Raw genomic sequence first — 26,861 nt, forward strand, 5'->3', positions numbered from 1 at the left:
ACGCGACGGGGCGCCGGCTCACTTTACGGCAGGAGCTTGAGCGCTTGACGTTGGGCCGCAGCTTCAGTCCGCACGTGGCGCCCGAGGAGACACTGTAGCCGGGACCGCTTCTGCTCCTGGAGGGTTCGCTGCCAGCATGAAGCGGCCGAGTAAGTGGGGTCGGGAGGTGGGAGTAGCCCGCGAGCCGGGAGGTTGCTCTTCCTAGCTGCAGGCGGGGAAATTCGCAGGCCATTGCTCCGTTCCCCGTGCCGCTGAGAGTTGCAAGGCCCAGGCCAGGCCCGACCTCGGCCTCGTTCACCAGGGCTGCTTTGTAGAAGGAAAGCTAGGCCCATAAGGTAAAGACTGAACCATATTTGTCCGGCTGACTTGCCTTAGGCTGTTTTGGGCCCGGCGATTTTCTTTCGTTAAAGGATTATTCAAAACCACAGTCGGTCGGCAGTGGCGCGTGTTCGCAGTTCTGTACACGTAAGAGTAACGCGGTAGTCTGCAGTCCATAGTCTGCAGCCAGCCTGGGCGCAAAAACTCAAAAGGAGAAGCCTTCTGCTTCGTCTTGCGATTTGTGATGCTCTAGAAGCTGGTTTCCTTCCGTGTGTACTGGGTCATATTGAATATCCGGCATAATTTTGCAGGGAAGGTTGAGGCAAGATCTTTGTGGTCCAGGCTAGCCCTAAATTCCCGGTCCTCCTTGTCTCGGCCGCCAAGTGCTGTGATTATAGGCATATTTCCATCTTCAAATCCCTCTCACCCCCGTGAGTCTCATCTAAATTGGTGGTTGACCCTTACTATAAGTAAAGTACGTCAAAACGTTGTGGTCAATGTTAAGTATAAGGTGATGTCTTGAGGGCCAGGTATATGGCCTAAGCACTTGATAAATAAGTGAAATATTTTTTTGGTGGGGGGGAATGGAAAGGAAGTTTTGCATTAAAGAGCACTGGATGCTCTTCAAAAAGACCAGGGTTTGAGTCCCAGCACCCACATGTCAGCTTTGGGGTGGGGCGATGAAGCCCTCATGGCTTCCTCTGCAAGAGCACTACATGTCTGGTTAGTTCCCAGACAAGAGCAGGCAAAACATCCATACACATAATTTTAGAAAGTAAAAACAACTAGGTTACTGCTCAAGTATACAGACTTTCACTAATTAGTTTTTTTGTTTGTTTTTGCAGAGTTAAAGAAAGCAAGCAAACGTATGACCTGTCATAAGCGGTATAAGATCCAAAAGAAGGTAAGTGTTACTGGAAGACCTCTCTCCATGAGGAAGGCTCTATTAATGATTTGGGGATTGGACTTGGATACAAGCTCTTAAACATAAAGAATGAAGAATGCAGCTGTGGGAAAGTACAGGGTGAAAGGTGAAACTGGACAGTAACATAATCTTTACAAAGAACTCTAATTTTTCTGTCTTATTCATATGTATTCAGTGTATGGTTTCAATTGAAGTAACATCTTTCTAGGGTGCTTGACATACATTATAAATCTTGTCTAAGATTGGCTTATTGCCTAAAATCTTTTTGTTTTTCGAGACAGGGTTTCTCTGTGTAGCTTTAGAGACTGTCCTTGTAGGCCAGGCTGGTCTGGAACTCAGAGACTACCCTCCACCCACCCCACCCCCGCTTCTGCTTCCCATGTGCAAGGATTAAAGGCATGCACCACCAACACTCTGCTTTATTGCCTAAATTCTAAGTGGTAAAGTTTTGTAGGGTGAGGATTTTTTCCTTACTTTTGTACAATTGAACCCATGGACTCAAGAATGCTACACAAGCACCCTTCTTCGACCTTCTCATGGTGTTGTTAATAGGTTCGAGAACATCATCGAAAATTGAGGAAGGAAGCTAAAAAACGGGGTCACAAGAAGCCTAGGAAGGACCCTGGAATTCCAAATAGTGCTCCCTTTAAAGAGGCTGTTCTACGTGAGGCTGAACTAAGGAAACAGCAGGTAAATTCTGTGAGCTGAGGCTTCCTGAATGTGGTAAGTGTATGTGGTGTCTAGAGTAAATTAACAGCATCAGCCTACAGCTCATTCATTTCTTTGTGGCTCTGATACAGCTTGAAGAACTAAAGCAGCAGCAGAAACTTGATAGGCAAAAAGAGCAGGAAAGGAAAAGAAAACTTGAAGATAACCCTGATGATGAGCAGACTAACGTGGAACCCCAGCAGGTAGGGTATCTCCTTAGAAATAACTAGTGCTCGGGAGCAGAAATAGAAGTAGTGAAGGAATAATCTGGAATGTACATTGTTTCCTGTTTAAATATATCATCTGTGGAAATGTTAATATACTGGTAATGACTGCTGTTTCTGATTTGATATATATATATATATATATTTTTTTTTTTTTTTATATCGTTTAGGAATTTGAAGAACCAAAGAGCAAGAAAGCTAAACCAGGCAAACAGAATCCAAAGAAATTGCATTGTCAGGAACTTAAAAAGGTATCTTAGTATAGGTCAGTGTCAAAAGTGGTAATAAAACTTTAGAAACTGAGAGCTCCTTTGTAAAGTGGGAATACTTGGGAATGGTTGCAGTCAAGAGAGTGGGTGGTAGAGTCTTGTTGCACTTGCTTCCTAGCACTACACACCCTCACTCTCATCTGTTGCCAGAAACTGGCTATTCCTGCTCAGCAATTTCTAAGAAGGTCCATTAAACCACACAGTTCATTGTGGGAGGACCACATGTTCTGACCTCATCTTGTTTTGTCCACTTCAGAGACCGGTGTTTTATCAGGGAGAGGCTGCTGGGCATGGTTACTTGACTTCACTGTTTAGGAAATATTGTCAACATTTTTCATACTAAATAAAAACATGGGGAGCCTGTCTTCTGGGCTCATGGCCACAGTTGAGGGTGCTTGTTACTCAACGAGGAATGTTGTTCCCATGGTTTCTTACTTGGCAGGTGATTGAGGCCTCAGATGTTGTGTTAGAGGTTTTGGATGCCAGAGATCCTCTTGGTTCCAGGTGTCCTCAAGTAGAAGAAGCTGTTGTCCAAAGTGGACATAAAAGGCTGATACTTGTATTAAATAAATCAGGTGAGTAGAAATGAGCCCCTTTATCTCCTGTATGTGCACTTGTGAGGTATGAGGAAAATGTCTGAACAGTCTTGATTCTCACTGAAGACTGATAAGATCCAACTCTGACCTCAAGAAAACCAATGCATGTGCACTCTGGTTGCCAAGGACTGGTGGGGGTGGCGGAAGAGGTGGTTTCTACAGATGATTCAACTGGACTTTCCTGTTCTGCTATTCTATACTTAGTCTCTTTAGTTTTAAGAGAGTTTCTGTAACTGCTGTGTTTCATATAGGAACTGATAGCTCTGCTCTAATCTGGGGTGCAAAGATAAGTTACTAAGGACAAAATAAATGATTGTCTGGGTGGGCTTGAGCAGCAGGAAGAAGAGAACCCAGAAGACAGGCATGTAGAGAAAGCATTTGAAAGGAGAATTGGCTAAATTTTAATAAGAAATTGCAAGTAGTGGTTTATAAGCCTCAACAAATGGGGGAGGTATTTCATAGAGAAAATAAAAGAAAGTGATTTAAAAATCAGTTATGTACCTCTTAGGTGAGGAATACTGGGCATGGGTTGACCTAGTCCTTAAATTAAGTGAGGAGTACTGGAGATACTGAGATTCAAAAGTAGCACAGTTGGGCAGTTCCTGCCTAGTACTCACTCAAAAGGTGGTTTGTTGTCTAGCACCACATAAAACCAAGCATGCTTCTGCAATGCCATCACAGAGGACCAAGGGAGGTTCCAAAGTTCAAGGTCATTCTCAACTACATGGTGGGAACACAGGACTGTAGGAAAATAAAAATGAAGGTGTAATAACATATAAAGACACAGGTGGCATGACAGGAAGTTTCCTTTTGCCTTTAATTCCTTTTGAAAGAATGGAGAAATGTAAAGGAATACAGTTAATAGTTTACCACATTTCATAAATTAGTCTTAAAACCTCCAAATTGAAGCATGTCTTTTCCCAATTACCAGATCTAGTACCAAAGGAGAATTTGGAGAACTGGCTAAATTATTTGAGTAAAGAATTGCCAACAGTGGTGTTCAAAGCTTCAACAAACATGAAAAGCAGAGAGAAGAAGATGCTCAAGGTACACTACACTGTACTATTAGTGGTGTGAATGTGGTTTTCCCCGGGTTTGTGATGATTGAAATATGATGAGTATGCAAAATGTTGATTAAGGTGAAAAACAATAAGATCCAACTCTGATTTCATCACAAGATCATCTGAAAGGCAGTAGAGGCTAGTGGCTTCTCTAAAAGCCAGACAGACTCTGGTGCCAGACTTACTGGGTTACACCTAATGATACTTGATGAAATTATTAAAACCACTGTATTTTGGTTTTTTTTTTTTTGTTTGTTTGTTTGTTTTGGTTTTGTTTTGTTTTTTGGACCAAAGGTGAAGAAGAAAGTAGTTCCATTCCAAAGTAAACTCTGCTGTGGCAAGGAAGCTCTTTGTAAGCTTCTTAGAAGTTTCCAGCAGTCATGTGGGAAAGATATTCAGGTTGGAGTAGTTGGTAAGTTTCATTCAGCATGTTTACCTTCTTTTAAGTCTAAAGATACTTAACTAAGGATATCACATTGTGAACGGCTTAATTACAAAAGAAAGGGCTTGTGCTCAAATGTATTTTTGGCAATATGTGTGCATATATATGTTGGCATCTAAGAGCTCTTGGCATCTAGAACACTTACCTGGTATGGGCAAGGCAACTACTAGAAAATGAGTTTTATAATCTAAATTTACCTTTATTTGTAGGTTTCCCAAATGTGGGGAAAAGCAGCATCATTAATAGCGTAAAACAAGAGCGGATATGTACTGTTGGAGTTCCTATGGGACTTACAAGGTAAATAAAACCCAGTAATTAGAAAGACACCAGTAAAAGACAGTTGGTGTTGGGCTCGGAAAATGGTTTGGAAAGGGCCAGCTACCTACAATTGTGTTTGAAAGCTTGAGGAAAGCTGCTTCAAAGGTCTTGGTCCAGGTCTTGAAGAGATAAGGAAGTAACAGTGAAGTTTGGGTCGGTTACTTACATTAGAAGGGTTCTGTATGTTGTGGTTTCACATAAAACATGAAGCAGTGATGACAAATTGGATCTGACTCCTGTGCTGAGTTTGTTCAATCCAACCCTGAGCTTCATGTCATCTTGCCATTTCAATAGGCCAGTATCCCTGTTAATTGCATCTTTTCCAGGAGCATGCAGATTGTCCCTTTGGACAAGCAGGTCACAATCATAGACAGTCCATGCTTGATTGTCTCACCATGTAACTCCTCTGCTGCACTTGCCCTGCGGAGTCCAGTGAGCATTGAAGCACTGAGACCATTAGAGGCCGCCAGTGCCATTCTGTCCCAGGCTGATAGTCAACAGGTAAAACAATAAACACCCCTTGAGCTCCTCACCACTGTTCTTTGTCTACACAGATTGACAGTCATGTTTTGTTTTTAAGGTGGTATTAAAATACACTGTCCCAGGGTATAAGGATTCTCTGGATTTTTTTACCAAACTTGCTCAGAAAAGAGGTCTGCACCAAAAAGGGGGAACCCCGAATATCGAAAGTGCTGCTAAACTACTGTGGTCTGAGTGGACAGGGTAAGGTTTCTTTGTATCGGCACTGAAGACAATATAGAATGAAGGGGTTGAACTGTATTTGACAGATCTTATTTTTAATGCCAGTGCTTCATTAGGTTACTACTGTCACCCTCCTGCATCCTGGAATCCTTCTCCACATTTTAATGAAAATGTTGCAGCAAACATGAAGAAAGGCTTTAATCTAGAAGAACTGGAAATAAATAATGCACATAGCATACGAGGTGAATTTTTTTTTCCCTGATATATTGATGAATTTAACAGTGACAGGATGCTAGCCTTACCTGTTAACATGAGTTTTATTCCTTTCCTCTAGTCCTCAAGGGGCCTCATTTAACTAATAGAATCCTTTTCCGGTCCTCGGGCCCCACAAGTGGAGTAATAGAAGAAATGGACATACCCGATGAATTGCCAAGACAGAAAGAAAACAAACAGGACAGTGAAGATCAAGGAAATGATGATGAAAATAAGGTAAGTTTTGTTTCTTGAATTAAAGCTCAAGTAAATTTTCTAGCATTGCAACGTAGAAAAGGGGAGGGGTCAAGGGTAGAAACAATAATTTGTAGTTGTACTACTGTTTGGGTGTTTCAGACTGAACCATTTTAGGAATTGCTAATTATGTATGCTACCCAGGACCGATTTACCCTATCTACTGGGCTGTTAATTACACATCACATTTTTTTGGTTCACAGACAGAGAGCTCAGATATACCCCCTGTAGAAGACAATGGGGAGATGTTACCTGTGGAATCAACAGCAAGTGAGTCTGGGACAAAGGACTTATAACAACATAGTTTGAGCACAATCACTTTTATTTTTGTGTATAAAATTTTCCTTTATATTTTCTCCTATACAGATAAACCATCTGACGGATCAGTTACTTTGGCTGAAATGAGTCAAGAGGGTGATGCCTATGACTTTAAAACAGATTATGTATAACTGCTACAGATACTAAAATGTTTTGTGTACACTGTCCCAGATTGGCATGACACAAACTATAAATCTTGTGAATATGTATCATGTTATATAATATACATTAAAAACAAACTACAAAGTGCTTACATGCATTTGTGTTTAAGATTTATTTATGGCCAGGCATGGTGGTACACACCTTTAATTCTGGCCCTTGGTAGGCAAAGGCAGATAAAATCTGAGTTGGATTCCAGCCTGGTCTGCAGACAAAGTCCAGGACAGCTACACAGAAATCCTATCTCAAAAGAATGTGTGTGAGTGGGTGAGTAGATAGGGTGGGAATTCTAGAATGCATTGGATCTCCTGGATATGCTGGAAACTGAACTCTGGGAGAGAAGCAGTGTTTACACTATTACAGTATAGGGAAGAGGATTAGTTGTCTGGAAGCAAAGATTTATTTTAAAAAATGTAGATTTCACTTACTGGGCCACAAGTTAAAAAAACCAAGCTGCAATTCCTCCTAACTACAGCAGTTAATGGAACTAGTAATGGTCCATCCTTCAGCAGCAATATTATAGTTAAGCACACATTTGGTAAGGCAGACGGAGACATAGTCATCTGGGAAGCTGGATGCCACAGAAGCAATTTGTGATCTCTACCCAGCTGAAGCATCCCCTTTTCTGTAGGTTGCTATAGAGACTCAAGCCTTAACACTGTTAACTTCCCACATGTGTCTTTCAGGATTTCCTGAGTGCTGCATTTAGCTTAATTGTAGTTCACTTTATGTTTGAGGTATCCATATGTCTTCGGATTAAACTGAATTTGCCTGTTGGGTCTGGAACATACCATTTTTCCCAAACATCAGCATATGAAGCAGCTCTTCCCCAAGGCTTGAAGTGACCATTCCAGTGAAGTAATTTGGCAGCCTTTACAAATTGGGGTGAATACCGTTTTCCAGCACTGGAACCTTAAATAGAGAAATAGTGCCAAATGACTAATAGTAAGTCAAAGCAATGCCATGCTAAGCTGTAGGTAGGTACCTTAAGGGAAACTCAAAGGAGGAGTTCTTAGACATCAATTTCTGATTAGTTTACATCAGTGGCTCTGTCTGACTTCAGATTTTCAGGGTAGTATTACTGCCTTCCAAGTGCTAGGATTACCACCATACCCAGCTTGAACTTACCAAGGTGGCGGACATTCCACATTGGGTCAATGGTGGAGTGTTGTTGGTAAAATACAATAAGCAGTGGAGGTGTGGTGATGCTACCAGCCAGTGTTCTGCTGTAGACTCCCTCTCTGGTAAGACAAAGTATTAGTGAAGAGGATTGACAAACTTCTGTTAATAAAGACTTATAATAGCTATACCAGTTCCATACTTACTCTACATTAAGCTTCATCCATTTTTCCAGCTGGTTAGTTACATTCTGTCTTTTCCATTCAGTCAAGTTTGCAACAAAAACTCCAGGATTAAAGGAGCAGGTGCTGGCTTTCATAGAAAGCTTACGAATTTTTTCCTTTTTATAGTCAAGATAGCCAATATAATTGTACTGGAAACACAAGTGAGATATTTGCTGCTTCACATGAGAAAAATTTTTATACCAAAGTCAGTAGTTGAACTAAGGAGACGTCTCAAGTTATTAGGAAAAGTGACATTTGGGATCCAAAGTTTGTCTTAGCAGAATATCCAAGGAGAATTTGGTTGTAAAGTCCATAAATGAATCTATGGAAAATAGGCATGCGTTCTAGAGTGAAGTAACTGTTTAATGTAAGATTGAGCCTTGAATTTACCACTTCAAGCTTTCACAGGGAGTAAGATTTGCAGTAAGTAATTTACCTGGTTCCCTGCACCACGGATGATAACTTTAGTAGAGGTTGAATCACAATCTTCTGAAAATGCAGCAGCATGTCCTGGTTTCAGTGGTGTATTGTACAAGGCAAGAATATCGCCTGAAATGGACAGTGAACAAAGTGAAATGAACACTTTGCAGTTGCCTTGAGATTCTGTTGCTTCTATTTTTTTTTTTTTTTTTTTTTTTTTGAAACAGTCTCTGTGTAGTCCTGGCTGTCCTGGAACTCATTCTGGTAAACCAGGCTGGCCACGAACTCAAGAGATTGCCTGCCTCCTGAGTGCTGGGATTAAAGGTGTGCACCGCCACCACGCTGCAATCTGTTCCTCCCACTTCTAATTGCCTTTTGTAGCAGATCATCTGTCAGGACCCATGATAGCTCCACTCCACCTTGACTAAAGATCAGCGAGTTCAAAACTGTCCTTATACCTATAAGTCTATAGCTTGGCTGCTGAAGGATATTTTGGCCTTGGTAGCAGATGTCTTTACCTAAATAACAGACTTAGGCTCAGGTGTTTACTCTTGACCCTGAAGGCCTGATGGCAGGTGTGGCTACAAAATACCTGGAGGATTAAAGGAAGGAAGTCTGTTTACCCCTTATACATGATGATAGAAGTCTTCTGTCATTGTCCCCACTTTTGGTTGGGTACTTAAGATTGTTAAAGCATAAACTAAGGGCGTTCAGCATTGAATATGGACTGAATGGCCCATCTGACAATATTCCTGTGTCTCTGTCTTGTCTCTCTTCCTTTAGCTAGCCCTTTTTTGTCCACACTCCCCCTCTCAGGAATGAACCTTGGGCTAGTCAGCTGGCTACAACTGCAACCCCAAATACACAGCTTCCCACAATGATCATAGTATAACCCTTACAGCCCAGAATCCAGATGAAGAACCCATTCTTTGGTACCTTGTACAATGACATCATCATCCATGTATATGGCCTTCTTTGCACTGGGAACCAGAATTGGCAAGTAGAACCTTGCAAAGGTTAACTGAAAAGGAAAGAAGCATCAGCACAGGATAGCTGGGCTCTTATTTGTTGAAGCTATTAAAATGATCTCAGAACCCTTATAAAAGACAGGCTGATGCTGCTCAGGTTTGGTCCCAAGGGAACTACTTGCACTGTACCATGAGTTATCCAACTATTCTAATCAAATACACACCCCAATAGAAATAAAGATGCATGTAACTCACTGGTTTCATGGACTCCCCTTGGTCAGGATCCTCCTTTACTTTCCCTTCCAAAAGTTTAGTGTCAAAATTTACAATTTTGTACCTGATGCTTTTCAGGGAAACACTGTTAAGCCAGGACCTGATGAAGAAAAACACATTACAGTCTTAAACAATCATGCTTCTGAAATATAGCCTTATCTTTCTATGCTTTTCTAACTGTGTTATAATGCAATAAAAGAAAAACCCAAGGTACCAAATAAATGTGTCAAGTTCTTTATCTCTCTAATACTATGGGTTCTTAACCTGAGATGAAGGCATTCCCACTAAAGTTCCTTCTCAACCAAGAATCTATGGGAAAATCTCTTCTCCCAAAACTTTGCTGTAGGTACTACTCTAGACTTGAGAACAATCTGACAAAACATAGTCTTTATTTCTTTTCTTGAGGCACTGTCTTATTACATTGCCCAGGGTAACTTTGAATTCACTATTCTCCCTCAGCCACCCAAATGATGAGATTACAAGGGTGCACCACCATGTCCAGTTGGGCCATAAAATTTTTAGTTTTCCAAAAACTGACTCAAATTATAATGGTAGTAAAAGCTAGTCATCAATAAAGCTAGTATTCAATCTGTCAGCTATAGAATGATTATTTACTTTAATGAACCTAAGAAATTCACCCACCTGACTCTGTAAGACACTGTAAGAACAGCCCATGTTATCTGCAGAAGCACTATACATTTTTTTTTCTAGTCCATTATAAACCTGCAATATGTTTCTATACCTCATAGTTTTTTAAGAATGAGAACAGAATTTTCATGAAGGTGACCCATGGAAAAAGCCTTAAGGACAGAAATATTGAGAACTCTGACACTTTGTCACACAAGCTGCTTTTTAGAATAACTTCTGTAGATTTTTGTTTTTAATTTTTTTAAGGCAGTCTCTTATACCCCAGCCTATAATCAAGGATGCCCTTGGAACTTCTGATCCTACTGGATCATAATTCTGAGTGTTGGAATGACAGGAATGAACCTCCACGTCCAGTTTCTGTGATGCTAGGAATTGAACCCAGTGCTTTGTGCATACGTATCAGTAAGAAGCTGTGACTAGTAAATAAATATATTACCTCCCTTATTCAGAAAGTCAGGTTGCCAAACATTAGACCTATTACTAAACAGGAATTAACAGTGTGACAACTAGTTTAGTTCCTGACATAAATTATCATTTCTGTTACAACAATCACATAAAAAAAATGTGTGTGTGTATGTGTTAAAACATGAAACAGAAAAATACAATGTAAAATGGTTCCTGGCTTAGCAGTAGATCAGTGAAGAGCATTGGGTACAGGCAGAGTCATTAGGAAAGCTGTGCTCACCTGAGATGGTCTTCTGTACTGTTGAGCGTAACAATGTAAAAAATCACATTGGAGCGAGTGTTATGATGAATGCTATTTATGGCTGCAATTGTCCCACCCAGCCTGTCTTCAGAGGCAGCAATGACCACGGGAATCTCCTCTTGTCTACCATTTATTGAATGTTGATGAATATCTGCGACAAAGTCTATGGGCTGAAGCCCCAGAATTCCTGAATCTGAGAAGAACACACACAAAGAAAGCACCAGAAAACAACAATCTGATGAATTTTTTTCTTGTTTGCATTTGTTTTTTGTTTGTTCTTTGAAACAGAGTTTCACTATGTAGTACTATGCTATGTAGACCAGGTTGGCGTTAAAGATCTCCCTGTGCTGAAAGTAAAGGTGTACACTACCATGACCAGCAAGTCTTTTATTTTCTTTTTAATTTAAATTAGAAATAATCTTATTTTGCACATCAATCCCAGTTACCTCTCACTCCCATCCTCCCATGTCCCCCATTGAACCCCCATCCCATTCCATCTCATCCCTTTTCTGCTCCCCAGGGAGGGTGAGGCATTCCATGGGGGATCATCAAAGTCTGTCACATCATTTGGAGCAGGTCCTAGGCCTTCCCCCTTGTATCTAGGCTGAGAGTATACCTCTATGGGGAATGGGCTCCCAAAGTCCATTCATGCACTAGAGATAAATACTGATCCATTGCCATAGACTGCTCAGGCATCCTAACTGACATCCACATTCAGGGGATCTGGGTCAGCTCTATGATGGTCTCCCAGCTATCAGTCTAGGGACCATGAACTTCTCCTTGTTCAGGTCAGCTTTTTCTGAGGGTTTACACAGCCTGGTCTTGACCCCTTTGCTCATTGAAACAGGTTTTCCTATGTAGCCTTAGCTACACCTGCCTCTGCCTCCTGAGTACTAGAACTAATGGTGTGTGCCACCACCACCCAGCTGCCCAGAAGGTTTTTTTCCAAGACATGGAAGGAGATAACATGAAAATTACAGTAGCAATTTGCTTATTCTTGTCCATTAATTTTGAAGCATACAATAGAAAATTGTGTTTTCAAATATTTAATCACTTTTAAAGAAGTAAGAGAATTTTAAAAACTAATTTGGCAACACTGTTGGTACACCATTGGTAGGGAAGTTACAGAATCTTTCTAAAATGTATTCTGGCAGTTTATAAGCAATGTTAAAGGGGTATATGACCTTTGCCTTAATCATTCTTTCTTAAGGGCAAAATCTAAAATAGAGAAGAGTCAAATTTTTAGGTTGAGAATCTAGTTCAGCCATAGGGTATCCCATGAATAAGGGATCTGGGATCAACCCATGCACACCAAAACATGCCACCTTCTTACTTATACTTATGAAAACCTAGAAACAGTTTTCCAAACCACATATGGAGGCATAAAAAGCAATATGAGAGATCATGATCAGAACTTACTCTCTTTGTGGTGCTAGAGATGAACCTTGGCCCTGGCATATGTCACACAAGCTCTCTGCTGCTAAGTTACACCACTAGATCTGTGATATGAGTTTAAATAGGAAAAGCTTTGGATTGGAACAGAAAATTAAATTTAAAAAGTGTTCAATAAAAAGTAACTACGGTATTATTCTGTAAACCATCCTTCTTGCCTTTTATGATACAGTGGGACCTCCATATTTATGATTTCCACCTCTGAGGATTTAATTAATCACAGGTAGAAAAATATTAAAAATTACTATGCTAAGTCTGTAGAACCTTGATTTTTATCATTAGTGCCTCAATAGTACATTATAACCTAGATTTATGCCATACAAGATATATGCCATCTAGAGATACATTATAGTACATAGTAAGATGTACACAAGTTAAATGCAAGTTTTTTGGAATTTTATGCAAAAGAAGTATCTGAAGATTTGAGTCCTATACCCAGTCCTGTGAATATAGAAGGACAGCTATATATTCACTCTGCCATCAATGAGCATGAGTCATATGCTAGATAATGTCTAGCCCTAGACATTATAAATAAATAAATAAATAAAGCATGTAAATTTTAACCAGATAACTATTCCTATGTAGCTTACTATGGGATTGCCATCAAAAATTGAAAGTTATTTTAAAAAACAAAATTTATCTTCTTGTGGATACATATACATTTAACAGCATTAAAATTAGACACACAGATAAGGTAAAAAAAAAAAAAAAAAAAAGTCTTAATTAGAGCCTTGGCCCTCCTATGACCTCTGCTTGGGGTGTTTGGCCAGCTCACGTCCAACACTCCCCACCCTCTCTTTAGAACTCCCTGGGTTGACTCTACACATAGTGGACCCGCCCTATCATGATGGACCATCCAGAGCTTGCCTTTACCTCATGAGGTCTTGGTCCCTTATGCCCTCTCTGCTTGAGGTAAGTCTAGGGCCAGCTCAGGTCCAACCTCCCTCCCCTCATCCTTCCCTTGGAACTTCCTGAGTTGGTTCTTCATCTTAACTCCCCTACACGCTCTGCTTGAGTGGACCAGACCCACCCCACCCCATCCTGCCCCACTGGACCATTTGAGCCTGCCCTTCTCTCAGCCGTGGTCCTCCTACGCCCTCGGCTTAAGGTTATTGTTTGGCCAGCTCAGGTCCAACACCCCTACCCTCTACTTGGAACTTCCTGGGTCAGCTCTGTGCATAGCAGACCTGCCCCACCATGCCTGACCATCCGGAGCTAGCCCTCACCTCAATCTTGGACCCTCTACACCCTCTACTTGAGATCTCCAAGAGAGCTCAGACCATCCAGAGTTACTGACATTGAAGTCCTAACCCACCTATACACACTGGGAGACCAAAGTGCAGAGAGAAATCCCACCTACACCCACTGGAAGAAGGGATGGGAAGACAACAGTACAAGAACACATTCAACAATAGAAAGGCCAATATGACACCACCAGAATCTAGGGACTCTACACCAACAAGACCTGAACATTCCAAAGCTGATGAAGAAGAGAATGACCTTAAAAGTGACTTCATGAAAATGATAGAGGCCCTCAAAGAGGATATGAGAAAATCCCTTAAAGAAATGGAAAAAAAATTTTTTTTGGAAGAAATAGAGGAAAAGACAAACCAAAAAAAATCCAAGAAACAACAAATCTCTTAAGGAAAGCTAAGAAAGAAACAAATAGATGACTGACCTGAAAACTGAAATACAGACAATAAAGAAAACACAAATTGAGGGAATGCTAGAAATAGAAAAGCTGGGTAAACGATCAGGAACTACAGATGCAAGCATAACCAACAGAATACAAGCAATGGAAGAGAGAATCTCAGGCGCTGAAGGTACACTAGAGGAAATAGGTTCATCGATCAAAGAAAAGCTTAAGTCCAACAAATCCTTAACACAAAATGTCCAGGAAATGTGGGACACCGTGAAAAGACCAAATCTAAGAATAATAGGTATAGAAGAAGGCAAAAAGCCCAGCTCAAAGGTGTAGAAAACATATTCAAGAAAATAATAGAAGAAAACTTTGCCAACCTAAAGAAGGACATGCCTGTGAAAGTACAAGAAGCATACCAAACACCAAATAGACTGGACCAAAAAAAAAAAGTTTCTTCAACACATAATAATCAAAACACCAAACATAGAGAATGAAGAAAGAATATTAAGAGTAGCGAAGGAAAAAGGCCAGGTAACATATAAAGGAAGACCTATCAGAATTACACCTGAATTCTCCATGGAAACTCTGAAGACCAGAAGATCCTGGATAGATGGTCTACAAACACTAAGAGACCATGGATGCCAGCCCAGACTACTATACCCAGCAAAACTCTCAATCACTATAGATGGAGAAAACAAGATATTCCATGACAAAACCAGATTTACACAATACATATCCACGAATCCAGCCCTACATAAAGTTCTAGAAGGAAAATTCCAACTCAAGGAAGTTAACTACACTCACAAAAACATAGGGAATAGATAATCCCACTTTACCAGAAGCCAAAAGAAAAAGTGGGGTAAATCTACTCACAATACCAACAACAACAACAAATCCAAAACAAACAAGAATTAATAAGAATGCTCCTTAAATTCCCTCAATATTAATGGTCTTAATTCATCTATAAAAAGACAACAGGTTAACAATGGATACGAAGACAGAACCCATCTGTTGGGGACCTCACTACCTCAGGCCTCTGAGATAGAAGATTACTGCCTCTTAAGAAGTGAGTAGAATGTTTAGCAAAGCATTCTTAGATACAGGCTTGCCGTTTTACAACCAGTTAAAGAATAGCTCAGGATATTCCTCCTGTTGTAGCTTTACAACCAGTTAAAGAACAGCTCAGGATATTCCTCCTGCTACAGTTTTACAGCCAGTTAAAGAATAGTTCAGGGCATTCTTTCTACTGACCCTTTCATCCTGCCCACTTGCAAACCCCTGCTTACATTCTGCCCATGGTCCTATATAAGCCTCCCCTGAGGAAATGAAGTCTGACAGCTTGATGAGAATATGGACTTGCTGTTGTTCTTCTCCTCCCTTGCCCTTCGATTCCCGTAGGTGTCTCCCAGTTCGTCGTTGACTGCCCAGCGGGTCGGGGCAACCATCCTTCTGCTGCATACAAGAAACACATCTAAGCTTCAAAAATAGACATTACCTCAGGGTAAAGGGCTGGGAAAAGATCTTCCAAGCAAATGGACCCAAGAAGCAAGCAGGTGTGACTATCCTAATATCTAACAAGTTAGACTTCAAACTAAAATCAATCAAAACAGATGAAAAAGGTCATTTCATATTGATTACAGGAAAAATCCATCAGGACAAAGTCTCAATTCTGAACATCTATGTCCCAAAAACAAAGGCACCCACATTCATAAAATAAACATTACTAAAACTCAAAGCTCACATAAAACCTCACACACTTATAATGGGAGTCTTCAACATCCCACTCTCACCACTAGACAGGACCACCAGACAGAAACTTAACAGAACAAAAGAACTAACAGAAGTTATATCCCAATTGGGTTTAACAGACATCTATAGAACATTCCATCCAAACACAAAAGAATATATACACCTTCTTCTCAGCTCTACATGGAAACTTCTCTAAAATCGACAACATACTCGGCAACATAACAAATCTCAACAGATGCAAAAAAAAAAAAAAAAAAAAAAAATTGGAATAGCACCCTGTATCTTTTCAGACCACTATGTTTTAAAGTTAGAATTCAGCAACATCACAAATTACAGAAACCCTACAAACTCATGGAAACTGAGCAATGTGCAGTTTCCTGGGTCAAGGAAGAAATAAAGAAATTAAAGACTTCCTGGAATTCAACGAGAATCAAGATACAACATACCAAAATTTATGGGACACTTTGAAAGCAGTACTAAGAGGAAAGTTCACTGCACTAAATGCCCACATGAAGAAAATAGAGGATAGTTACATTAGAGAATTAACAGCACAACTGAAAGATCTAAAACAAAAAGAAGCAAACTCACCCCAGAGGAGTAGACACCAGGAAATAATCAAATTGAGGACTGAAACAAAGTAGAATCAATGTAAAAATCAACACCATAGACGAACCTTATTCGAAGTAACCAAAAGGCAGAGAGAGAACATGCAAGAATTAACAAGACCAGAAATGAAAAGGAGGACATAACAATGGACACTGAGGAAATCCAGACACTTTTTAAGTCCTATTTTGAAAACCTGTACTCCACAAAATTGGAAAATTTAACAGAAATGGACAAATTTCTGGATATATATCACTTACCAAAATTAAATCAAAAATAGATAAGCAACTTAAATAGACCTATCACCCCAAATGAAATAGAAACAGTCATCAAAAGTCTCCCAACCAAAAGAAGCCCAGGGCCAGATGGTTTCAGTGCAGAATTCTACCAGAAATTCAAAGAAGAGCTAATACTAATACTCCTCAAATTGTTCCACAAAACAGAAACAGAAGGTTCATTACCAAATTCTTTTTATGAGGCCACAATTACCTTGGTACCCAAGCCACACAAAGACACAACTAAGAAAGGGAACTATAGACCATTATCTCTCATGAACATTGATGCAAAAATACTCAATAAAATACTGGTAAATCGAATCTAAGAACACATCAGAGAAATCATCCACCATGACCAAGTAGGCTTCATCCCAGAGACACAGGGATGGTTCAACATATGAAAATCTATCAATGTGATCCACTATATAAGCAAACTGAAAAAGAAAAACCACATGATCATTTCACTAGATGCTGAAAAAGCCTTTGACAAAATCCAATACTTCTTCATGATAAAAGTCTTGAAGAGATGAGGGGTAACAGGAACATACCTAAACATAATAAAAGCAATATGCAGTAAACCAACAGCCAACATCATACTAAATGGAGAGAAACTTAACACGATTCCTCTAAAATCAGGAACAAGACAAGGTTGTCCATTCTCTCCATATCTCTTCAATATTGACTTGAAGTTCTAGCTAGAGCAATAAGACAACAAAAGGAGATCAAGGGGATACAAATTGGAAAGGAAGAAGTCAAACTTTCTTTATTCACAGATGATATGACAGTTTACATAAGTGATCTGGAAAACTCTTCTAGGGAACTCCTACAGCTGATAAACACCTTCAGCAAAGTGGCAGAATACAAGATTAACTAAAAAAAAGAAAAAAAAAATCAGTAGCCCTACTATATACAGACAATAAATGGGCTGAGAAAGAAATCAGAAACATCACCCTTTACATAGCTACAAACAACATAAAATATCTTGAGGTAACACTAACCAAACAAGTGAAAGACCTATATAGCAAGAACTTTGAGTCTTTCAAGAAACAAATTTTAAAAAATACCAGAAAATATAAAGATTGGCCATACTCATGGATAGGCAGGATCAACATAGTAAAAATGGCAATCTTGCCAAAAGCAATCTACAGATTCAATGAAATAATCCCTATCAAAATCCCAGCACAATTCTTTACAGACTTTGAAAGAACAATACTCAACTTTATATGGAAAAACAAATGACCCAAGATAGCCAAAACAACCCTATACAATAAAGGAACTTCTTGATTTCAAGCTCTACTATAGAGCTATAGTCTTGAAAACAGCTTGGCATTGGCACAAAAATAGACAGGTAGACCAATGGAATTGAATTGAAAATCCTGATATTAACCCACACACCTATGAACACCAGATTTTCTTTTTTTTTTTTTTTTTTTGAACACCTTATTTTTGACAAAGTTAAATTATAATATGGAAAAAAGAAAGCATCTTCAACAAATGGTGCTAGCATAACTGGATGTTGGAGTGTAGAAGATTTCAGATAGATCCATATCTATCACCATGCACAAAACTTAAGTCCAAATGGATCAAAGACCTCAACATAAATCCAGCAGCACTGAATCTCTTAGAAGAGAAAGTAGGAGGTACCCTTGAATGAACTGGTACAGGAGACCGCTTCCTGAACATAACACCAGTAGCACAGACACTGAGATGGGACCTCCTGAAACTGAGACACTTCTGTAAGGCAAAGGACACAGTCAATAAGACAAAAACAGCAACCCACAGAGTGGGAAAATATCTTCACCAACCCCACATCTGACACATCTGACAGCTTCTTGACAGAACTCAAGAAGCTATTCACCAAAACACCAAATAATCCAATTGAGAAGTGGGGTACAGAACTGAATAAAAAAGTCTTAATAGAGGAATCTAAAATGGCTAAAAGACACTTAAGAAAGTGCTCAACATCTTTAGCCATCAGGGAAATGTAAATCAAAACAACTCTGAGGTACCATCTTACTCCCATCAGAATGGCTAAAATCAAAAACACCAAGACAGTTTATGCTGGAGAGGATGTGGAGAAAGGGGAACACTCCTCTACTACTGGTGGGAGTGCAAACTTGTACAGCCATTTTGGAAATCAGTATGGTGGTTCCTCAGGAAAATGGGAATCAGACTACCTCAAGATCCAGCAATTTAACTCTTAGACATATACCCAAAAGATGCTCATTCATGTAACAAAGACATGTGTTCAACTATGTTCATAGCAGCATTATTTGTAATAGCCAGAACTTGGAAGCAACCTAGATGCCCCTGAACTGAAGAATGGATAAAGAAGATATGGTACTTTTACACAATGGAGTACTACTCAGCAGAAAAAAAACAACGGAATCTTGAAATCTGCAGGTAAATGGATGGAACTAGAAGAAACCATCCTGAGTGAGGTAACCCAGTCACAAAAAAACAAACACAGTATGTTCTCACTCATATATGGATTTCAGTCATAGAACAAAGGATCACCAGCTTACAATTCACACCACCAGAGAAGCTAGGAAACAAGGACGGCCCTACATGGTCCCTCACAGAAGGGGAAAGGGACAAGATCTCCTGAGAAAATTGGAAAGGGGGTGTAGGAGAAAGAGAAGGGGAGAAGAGGACATGAGGGAGCAGACAGATTGAGTCAAGGTAAGAATAAAGGAGAACTAGAAAAGAGATACTATAATAGAGGGAGCCATTATACGTTTAAAGAGAAATTTCACAGTAAGGAAATGTCTAGAGACCTACAAGGATGACCCCAACTAACAATTTAAGCAACAGTGGAAAGGCTACTTTAAATGTCTTTCCCTGATAATGAGATTGATAACTAACTTATATGCCATCCTAGAGCCCTCATCCAGTTGCTGATGGAAACAGAAGCAGACACCCACAGCTAAACACTGAGCCGAACTCCTGGAATCCAGTTGCAGAGAGGGAGAAGTGATGAGCAAAGGGGTCAAGATCAGGCTACAGAAACCCATAGAGACAGCTGACCTGAACAAGGGGGAGCGCGTGGACCCCAGACTGATAGCTGGGAAACCAGCATAGAACTGACCCAGACCCCTGAACATGGGTCTCAGTTAAGAGGCTTGGGCAGTCTATGGTTCCTCTGACAATGGATCCAGGATGTATTCCTAGTGCAGGAAAGAACTTTGGGAGCACATTCTCCATGGAGGGATACTCCCTTAGCCTAGAGACACTGGGGGGGGGGGGCGCCTAGGCCTTACCCCAAATGACTTGACAGACTTTGATGATCCCTCATGGAAGGCCTCACCCTCCCTGGGGAGTGGGTGGAGGATGGGATGGGGAGGTTTAGGGGACATGAGAGGATGGGAGGGAGAGGGAACTGGGGTCAGTATGTAAAATAAGAAAAAAAATTTAAAGGAAAAAGTCTTAATTATATATATGAGGTTTACATTATGCTTCTAATAAAAATCACATAGAAAAGTTTGTCATGTAGGTTACTATAATCTCAAATATATAGAAAAAATACGTATAGTGAGAAAAGAACAAAGACATGAGATGAACATTTTTATAGTAGTTTCTCATGTGAATGAAATAACTTATTCAACTAACTCTGACTAATTACATCTTCACCTCCAAGTGCTAGACTGACAGAGATGAGCTAATTCTGGCTTTATTTCCTTTTTGAGAAAGAATCTTATATAGCTCAGGCTGACCTCAACTTGGTACATAATCAAAGATGGCTTGAACTTCCCCCCTAATGTTACTTATTGTGTGTGTGTGTGTGTGTGTGTGTGTGTGTGTGTGTGTGTGTGTGTGTATATATATACATATATATATATATGATGTGTGAGTATGGATATGCCATGGAACATATTGCTGGATTGCTACCCACTAGAGTATGTGTGTGTGTGTGTGTGTGTGTGTGTGTGTGTGTGTGTGTGTGTGAGAGAGAGAGAGAGTATGTGTGTGTGTGTGTTTTTAAAACAATGTCTTGCTATTGCTTATACTGGCCTCAGATTCATGATTCTCTTGTCTTGTCTCAGCTTCTCAATTGCTACGATTTATGGGGTTTTTAAAAAACGATTTTTGAAAACAAGAACATTGTGGTTCATACCTGTAATCCCATCACTATGGAGGCTGAAGCAGAAGGATCAAGAATTCAAGAGCAGCCTAAACTACATAGTGAGTTTGAAACCAGCCTCAGCCTTAAGATCCAGTCTTAAAACAACAGAAAACAACAAAAAGGTATCTACAATATCCTGAAGCCTCAAACATCCCTCATTACCAGGGTAGAATATGAACAACTAGATATGAACAACTAGATAATTGCAATCTAATTCTACAATAGAATGATTTTTCAATCAGCTCACAGGACTTTATGATTTCTGTTTTATTACAAAAGTCATACTGATGTGATTGCTAAGTTAACAGATAAAAGTCACCATATTGACACTGTAACGACAAAGGCAAGCATCAAATACCAGGACACTTGCTTGTCTGTACCCATCTTCTAAAGCTCTGACCTGATAAAATGCAAGCAGATGGCAGCCCACAGACACCCCTTAAGGCCTCTGACTTGACAGAATGGAATGTTCTCTCTGATCAAGTCCTTAGCTAAATACTTCACTATAGAGAGGACACTGGGAGGCACCATATGAAATTGACTGAGTACCCACTATGCCTTCTGTCGGAATAAACGTTGAACAAACTGTCAGCCCCTGACCAAGGAACATTCTGAAATCCCTTACCCTACCTATGTTGAGCTCCAGCCCCTCCCTCTTCACTGCCATTGCCTAACTCAGTTATCCACTATTCACCTTATCCAGATAGCCTAAGCAAAGCAATTTCTAAAGATACAACAGCCTTGTTTGGACAAACTACTCCAGGAAGTAGTGTTTGTACACAGAACGTGAATCTGCAATGAACTTCCCATTCCCAAAACCTCCTATATAAACTCCAAGTATTCCCTTCCTTCTTTGCAGACTCTCCTTCCCTCCGCACTGTGTCAGTCCTTTGCTGTTTGAAATTAAGAGTCCCATCTGCTGAGGTCAGTGGTCTCTCTTGGCCTTCTGCCTCTTTACACTGCTTCCAAGTCTTTGTAAGTCCAAAAAGCAAGTTCTCTTTTCTTTTACAGAACCATAAGTTAGAATGTGGGACATGAGGAGCCTCAGGTCCTCAACAAAAGACAGCATTATGGAGTTAGTAAAGGTTCCCATACCTGAAACTTCATTCCTTAGCAAACTACTCAAGCTGAGGAAGTTATGGTGCAAAACCAGTAAGAAGAGAACAATGGCCAGGACCCAGATGATGATGTTTACTGAAACAGAGGAAATCTGCATCACATTTTGGCTTTGGTCAAGGTATATAAACAATGGAATTTGGAGAGAGGGAGAACATACCTTTACGGAATGACATCCTTTTCTTCTGTCTTACACAAACATTAGATACCAATCCTATAAAACAGAAGTCCCCAAAGTCAGGAAGTACATGAGAATGGTCATCAAAATACTTACACTCTCTTATTTAGGCCCTTATTTTAAAATTAGTAACTTCCAATCACCTAATCACCTGAAAAAACACTTTTTAAAGATCTATTTAATTTTATGTGTACATAAGTGTACTATTTATCTACATGTATACCTTTACACCAGAAGAGGGCATGAGATCACTTATAGATGGTTTCTGAGCAGTGTTGGGAATTGAACTCAGGATCCCTGAGAAAGCAGCCAGTGCTTTTAACCTCTGAGTCATCTCTACAGCCCAGAGCCTGAAAATTGTATGATGATCACAACAGAGCACTTTCATATGATATTTGAGAACACATAGCTTTGGTCAGTTCCAAGAGACTGAACACCTTCTCTGGCCTCTACAGGTACTGCATGTACATGGCACACTCACACACAGAGAAGCAGACATGTGAGTATACATACAAAAATCTGCTTTAAGGAAAAATAATCTAGGCTCAGTGGGTAAATACGATCTGCCCTTTTATCTCCAGCTCCATATCAAAAGCTGGGCATGGTCACATGGCCACATGCACACCTGTGACCTTGCTCTGTGGGAGTGAGGAAAAGATAGGACGATCCTCAAGGCTTGCTGACCACAAGCCTAGCTCCAGGTTCAGTAAGTAGAGAGGTCTCCTCTGGGCTCCACACCTTTGCATGGACAACACACAAAGACAGAACTTCCCCAGATTCATCTCTGTTAAGAAAGTGATGTCCAATACTGGTGCTCTCTAGTCTCCCTCTGCTCATTTGACACCTTTACTTTTTCAAAACAATTCCATAGAAACAAGACATGGAATACGTATTTATGTGACTAAATTGATTAAACACATTTTTACAACAGTATCTTAGAAATATTTTCTGCTGGGCGTTGGTGGCACATGCCTTTAATCCCAGCACTTGAGGAGAGGCAGGTGGATCTCTGAGTTTGAGGCCAGCCTGGTCTACAAATTGAGTTCCAGGACTCCAAAGCAATACAGAGAAACCCATTCTCAAAAAGCTAACCCACTTGTGCTCTGTGCTCTATCCTACAACTGTTTTAATGTAGCATCATAAATTTCTTTCCCTTCCTGCTGGATCACACACACAGAGGCATGCTAGCATGTTCTGGTGTCTTTCAGTTAGTTAAAGGCGGGGTGGGGGATGGAGGATGGACAGGATAGCACTCTGCCTCCTTCATACTAAAGGACTTAAAAGGTTTGAAATACTCTTCTCCCTGCCTTTGCTTCTGTTCTTAGATGTCTTCTCATTTTCAAACTGCTCTTGTGGAGATTAGCAACCAACATCATTATCCTGTCCTCTCCTTACAGCAAGAACCTCACTCTTCCCTCTTAGTTATGAAATTATCACATGTATATACTTGTAACCTATGGATGCAAGTTCTGTGGATACAGGAAGCCAAATGCAAATTAACTTTACTGCTGTATCCCAGGCACTGAAGACCAACCATCCCCACCAAAGAGCAACAGGCAAGTGGTATCCAGGAGCATCCAGTTCTCAGGTCAAGAAGAGAATGCAATCTTAATAATCATGGACAATCAATTTGTGCATAAGGAAAAGCATGAGATTCCAGCATTCACTTAAAAGAGACCCAGCAAAACCATTTCCTTTTCCCATCATTTTATATTTCAAACACTTTATGATCTCCACAACAAACACCATCCTGTGAGGTGCACTGGTAGGAATGAGGAACTACACTTGTAAAGCAGTGAGTCTGTTTATACATACTAAGAAATCACAGGGAAGGAGAAAGGTGGAAAGGCCCATGGAAACTTGTTGCCCTTCTATGTACTGGCTCTAAGGTCAGAAGTGTCAAAAGGGTCAGTGTTTTTCCAGAGGGTGGCAAAACACAAGAAGACCGGGACATTCTCTTCACCCTTTTGCTCACTAGGTCCTACTTGACCAAGTTCATGGCCAGGAAACTTCCCCAAAACCCACGTTGCACCTCCCTGCACTCCATCTCTTGGATGCCTCTCATCCACGACTAATTCAAGAGCCATATATTTCTGGAGTGATGTGGCCATCTCCCTTGACACACTCCCAAGATCTAAGCCACAGCTGTGCCAGGGTCTTTAGCTGGCAAAAATAAATAAATAAAAATGGAATTAAAAACTGGTGGTTCATGCCGGGTGGTGGTGCACGCCTTTAGTTCCAGCACTTGGGAGGCAAGAAGCAGGTGGATCTCTATGAGTTCTAGGCCAGCCTGGTGTACGAAGCGAGTGCCAGGACAACCTCCAAAGCTGTCTCGAAAAACAAACAAAATAAATAAACAAATAAATAAAAATAAAAATTAGTGGCTCCGTGGCAGCAGCCACTAACTCCTGCCTGGAGTGCCTAGCGTCTCACCGTGTGTGCACAGCAGTCCAGAAAGGCAGATGGCCCCAGAGGGCGGGATCCCCAGAACGGGTTCCCCGTCTAGCTCACTGAGGTGAAGCTCGCTTCTGAAATACACAACACCCTTGACAGAGGGAGCTAAGGGAAACCCTTAGATGCTCTTTACCAGGGGGGCCCGGCCGGGGGAGTGTGAGAGCCGTGGAAGCCGGTGGGGTGCCTTAGTGTGGGATATGGGGCTCACTGCATGAGGCGTGGGACAGCTCCCGGGATGCCGCCACGCACTGACACGCCAGGTTAGAGCCGCGTCAGACGAATCATCGCCCTCAGAAACTCAGGGCAGCCACCTTGACCAGCGGGTGGGAGCAGGGGCCGACGTCCGGTCCGCTCCGCCCCGCCCCGCCCCGCCAGCTCAGCGCTCGCACTGCATGCCCCAGGCCCAGGCCCAGAGCCCGGCCGCCCGCCGCAGTCCGGCCGTGCAGCGCCCCGCGAGCTCTGCAGCTCTGCAGCCGCGCCGTGCCACAAACCCTAGCCTAACCGTGGCTCCCGCTCGCAGAGAGCCACGCGCGGCAGGCGCCACGGGGCAGCCCGGGTCCTCCCTGAGAGAAGGCCGTCGCTATGGAGACGCGGCGCGAGCGTGCCGGCGTCCGTTAAGACGGGGAGGCACGCGGTTTCCAGCGCAGTGGCGGCTCCGGGCAGCCAGAGGCAGCGGCCGGCAGGCCACGCGATGCTCTGACCCGGCTACGGCCCCAGCCCTCGAGAGCGGCGCGCCGAGCTCTAGGGGAGCGGAGGGACGTACCTCCTTCGGCGATGGCGCGGGGCGGGGCCAGGGGCTGTCCGCGCCCGCCGGAGACATCCGCTTCCGGGGCCACGGCCGTCGCACCGAGGGGCTCGGCAGGTCGGCCAGGCTACGTCCGGTGTCGCGGCCCGCAAGCCACACTGCATAAGAATCGGCTACCCCCGCTTTGTTGTCGGTCTTCTGCGCCCATCATGCTGGAAAGTCTGAGCTCGCTGCCCACCCAGATGGTGAGGGCGCACGTCCCCGCATGCCTCTTTGGGGCCTGGCGCCTTCCAGACTCCCGCTGGGGCTGCGTGCCCTCACTTTCCCTCCTAGGTCCTGTTCTTGTCCCCAGAAAGGATTCTCTTACCCATGCTCCGTTAAGATGCTCAAAGTTTCCTCGGAAAATCAAAACTTTGCTTCCTTATTGGGGCCCTTCTGGACCACTTCTGCTGTTGAGTTCTGCCTTGTGCCGATACTGAATCCCCCATAAGAGATACAGGCCTTTGGTAGAAAGACTAACTCCGCCCCTTCTCTTTCGTCCCTAGGATTACAAGGGGCAGAAGTTAGCTGAACAGATGTTTCAGGGAATTATTCTTTTTTCTGCAGTAAGTATTGCTTTTACTATTAATCTCGTAATCCTGTGGCCCTCGGTTTGACTGTATTTAATATACATCGTTTCTTTTCAGATAGTTGGGTTTATCTACGGGTACGTGGCTGAACAGTTTGGGTGGACTGTCTACATAGTTATGGCCGGATTTGCTTTCTCGTGTTTGGTAAGAAATTTGTGGGCTACAAAAATTTTGTGAGTTGGGAAACTTGGTTGGACCTAGTTGGGAGAACCAGAGTCAGCTCTTTCTCCATCTTTCCCATTAATGGTTCTGCTTTCTATTATTGGAAAAGTAGAATGTTAAATAATGTCAGGTGGTGTGAGCTGCACAGAAGCAGGGCTTTCGAATTTCCTTTTGCAACGTACTCCAGGCAGTAAGAGGAAATATGGCAGGGCTATCTTACTGTGCTCACTCTGTATCCATCTTTCTTTTAATTCCTAAAACTGTATGTGTAAACACTTAAAGTTTGTTCTAACCACCTGACAAGATCTTGCCTGGTCAGTTTGTTAATCTTTAGCATGGTGGTTATTTGGGAACCAGAAATTACATACAGAATGATCTTGTAAACTTTGAATGGAAATAAATGCTTGCCTTTTCTCCGTTCTGATCTAGCTGACACTTCCTCCATGGCCTATCTACCGCCGACATCCCCTGAAGTGGTTACCTGTTCAAGACTTAGGCACAGAAGACAAGAAGTCAGGGGACAGAAAAATTAAGAGACATGCTAAAAATAACTGATCCGAGCTTTCATGGTTCAGGACCTGCTTTTGTTTCCTGTGCGATGAGCTGAATTGCTTTCATAACCAAAACATGAGCTTAAACCACCTGTGTTCTTTCAGCACAGCTGTGTAGAGACCTAGTTGTCCTTGTTTCATTTCTAATGCGGTTGTATTTTAACTTATAACTATTTTATACCATCTCTTCATGATCTTGTTGTGGAGAACAGGAATATAAGTATGCAGTGCTTCTTTCACATGTATATAAAGAATAAACACCTCATAACTGGTAGTC

General features: G+C 41.5%; 3 protein-coding genes and 3 non-coding genes across 8 annotated transcripts; 5 read left to right on the top strand and 1 right to left on the bottom strand.

Annotated features, from left to right (window-relative positions):
* Nucleotides 1-58: 58 nt before the first annotated feature.
* On the top strand, nucleotides 59-6,641 carry Gnl3 (G protein nucleolar 3). The gene is made up of 15 exons (XM_051204723.1): nucleotides 59-149; nucleotides 1,164-1,222; nucleotides 1,796-1,933; nucleotides 2,044-2,154; nucleotides 2,346-2,426; nucleotides 2,887-3,019; nucleotides 3,972-4,087; nucleotides 4,396-4,513; nucleotides 4,753-4,840; nucleotides 5,188-5,362; nucleotides 5,442-5,584; nucleotides 5,669-5,805; nucleotides 5,898-6,052; nucleotides 6,274-6,340; nucleotides 6,437-6,641. Exons 1-15 carry the CDS (start codon nucleotides 137-139, stop codon nucleotides 6,517-6,519), a joined length of 1,617 nt encoding a protein of 538 aa, XP_051060680.1. The 5' UTR covers nucleotides 59-136; the 3' UTR covers nucleotides 6,520-6,641.
* LOC127236865 (small nucleolar RNA SNORD19) lies at nucleotides 3,063-3,140 on the top strand. Its single transcript, XR_007835805.1, has one exon. It is a non-coding gene; the product is annotated as a small nucleolar RNA SNORD19 (small nucleolar RNA).
* Nucleotides 4,139-4,217, top strand: LOC127236867 (small nucleolar RNA SNORD19B). The gene has a single exon (XR_007835807.1). It is a non-coding gene; the product is annotated as a small nucleolar RNA SNORD19B (small nucleolar RNA).
* On the top strand, nucleotides 5,063-5,137 carry LOC127236866 (small nucleolar RNA SNORD69). The gene has a single exon (XR_007835806.1). It is a non-coding gene; the product is annotated as a small nucleolar RNA SNORD69 (small nucleolar RNA).
* Glt8d1 (glycosyltransferase 8 domain containing 1) lies at nucleotides 6,422-25,389 on the bottom strand. 2 transcript variants are annotated; one of them, XM_051204718.1, is made up of 10 exons: nucleotides 25,261-25,389; nucleotides 22,026-22,079; nucleotides 21,845-21,943; nucleotides 10,885-11,098; nucleotides 9,534-9,651; nucleotides 9,247-9,331; nucleotides 8,327-8,439; nucleotides 7,873-8,039; nucleotides 7,676-7,788; nucleotides 6,422-7,459 (listed from the first exon to the last, which is right to left on the bottom strand). In XM_051204718.1, the coding sequence occupies exons 2-10, from the start codon at nucleotides 22,039-22,041 to the stop codon at nucleotides 7,269-7,271; spliced, it is 1,116 nt and encodes a 371-aa protein (XP_051060675.1). In that variant the 5' UTR covers nucleotides 22,042-22,079; nucleotides 25,261-25,389; the 3' UTR covers nucleotides 6,422-7,268. The 2 variants fall into 2 exon arrangements, with proteins under 2 accessions (XP_051060675.1, XP_051060676.1); XM_051204719.1 differs by lacking the exon at nucleotides 25,261-25,389 and adding an exon at nucleotides 25,000-25,132.
* Spcs1 (signal peptidase complex subunit 1) lies at nucleotides 25,272-26,858 on the top strand. 2 transcript variants are annotated; one of them, XM_051204720.1, is made up of 4 exons: nucleotides 25,272-25,487; nucleotides 25,788-25,847; nucleotides 25,929-26,015; nucleotides 26,463-26,858. In XM_051204720.1, exons 1-4 carry the CDS (start codon nucleotides 25,272-25,274, stop codon nucleotides 26,586-26,588), a joined length of 489 nt encoding a protein of 162 aa, XP_051060677.1. In that variant the 3' UTR covers nucleotides 26,589-26,858. The 2 variants fall into 2 exon arrangements, with proteins under 2 accessions (XP_051060677.1, XP_051060678.1); XM_051204721.1 differs by lacking the exon at nucleotides 25,929-26,015.
* Nucleotides 26,859-26,861: the final 3 nt, after the last annotated feature.

Source organism: Phodopus roborovskii, unplaced genomic scaffold (genome assembly GCF_943737965.1).
Source record: "Phodopus roborovskii unplaced genomic scaffold, PHOROB, whole genome shotgun sequence".
Taxonomy (NCBI): domain Eukaryota; kingdom Metazoa; phylum Chordata; class Mammalia; order Rodentia; family Cricetidae; genus Phodopus; species Phodopus roborovskii.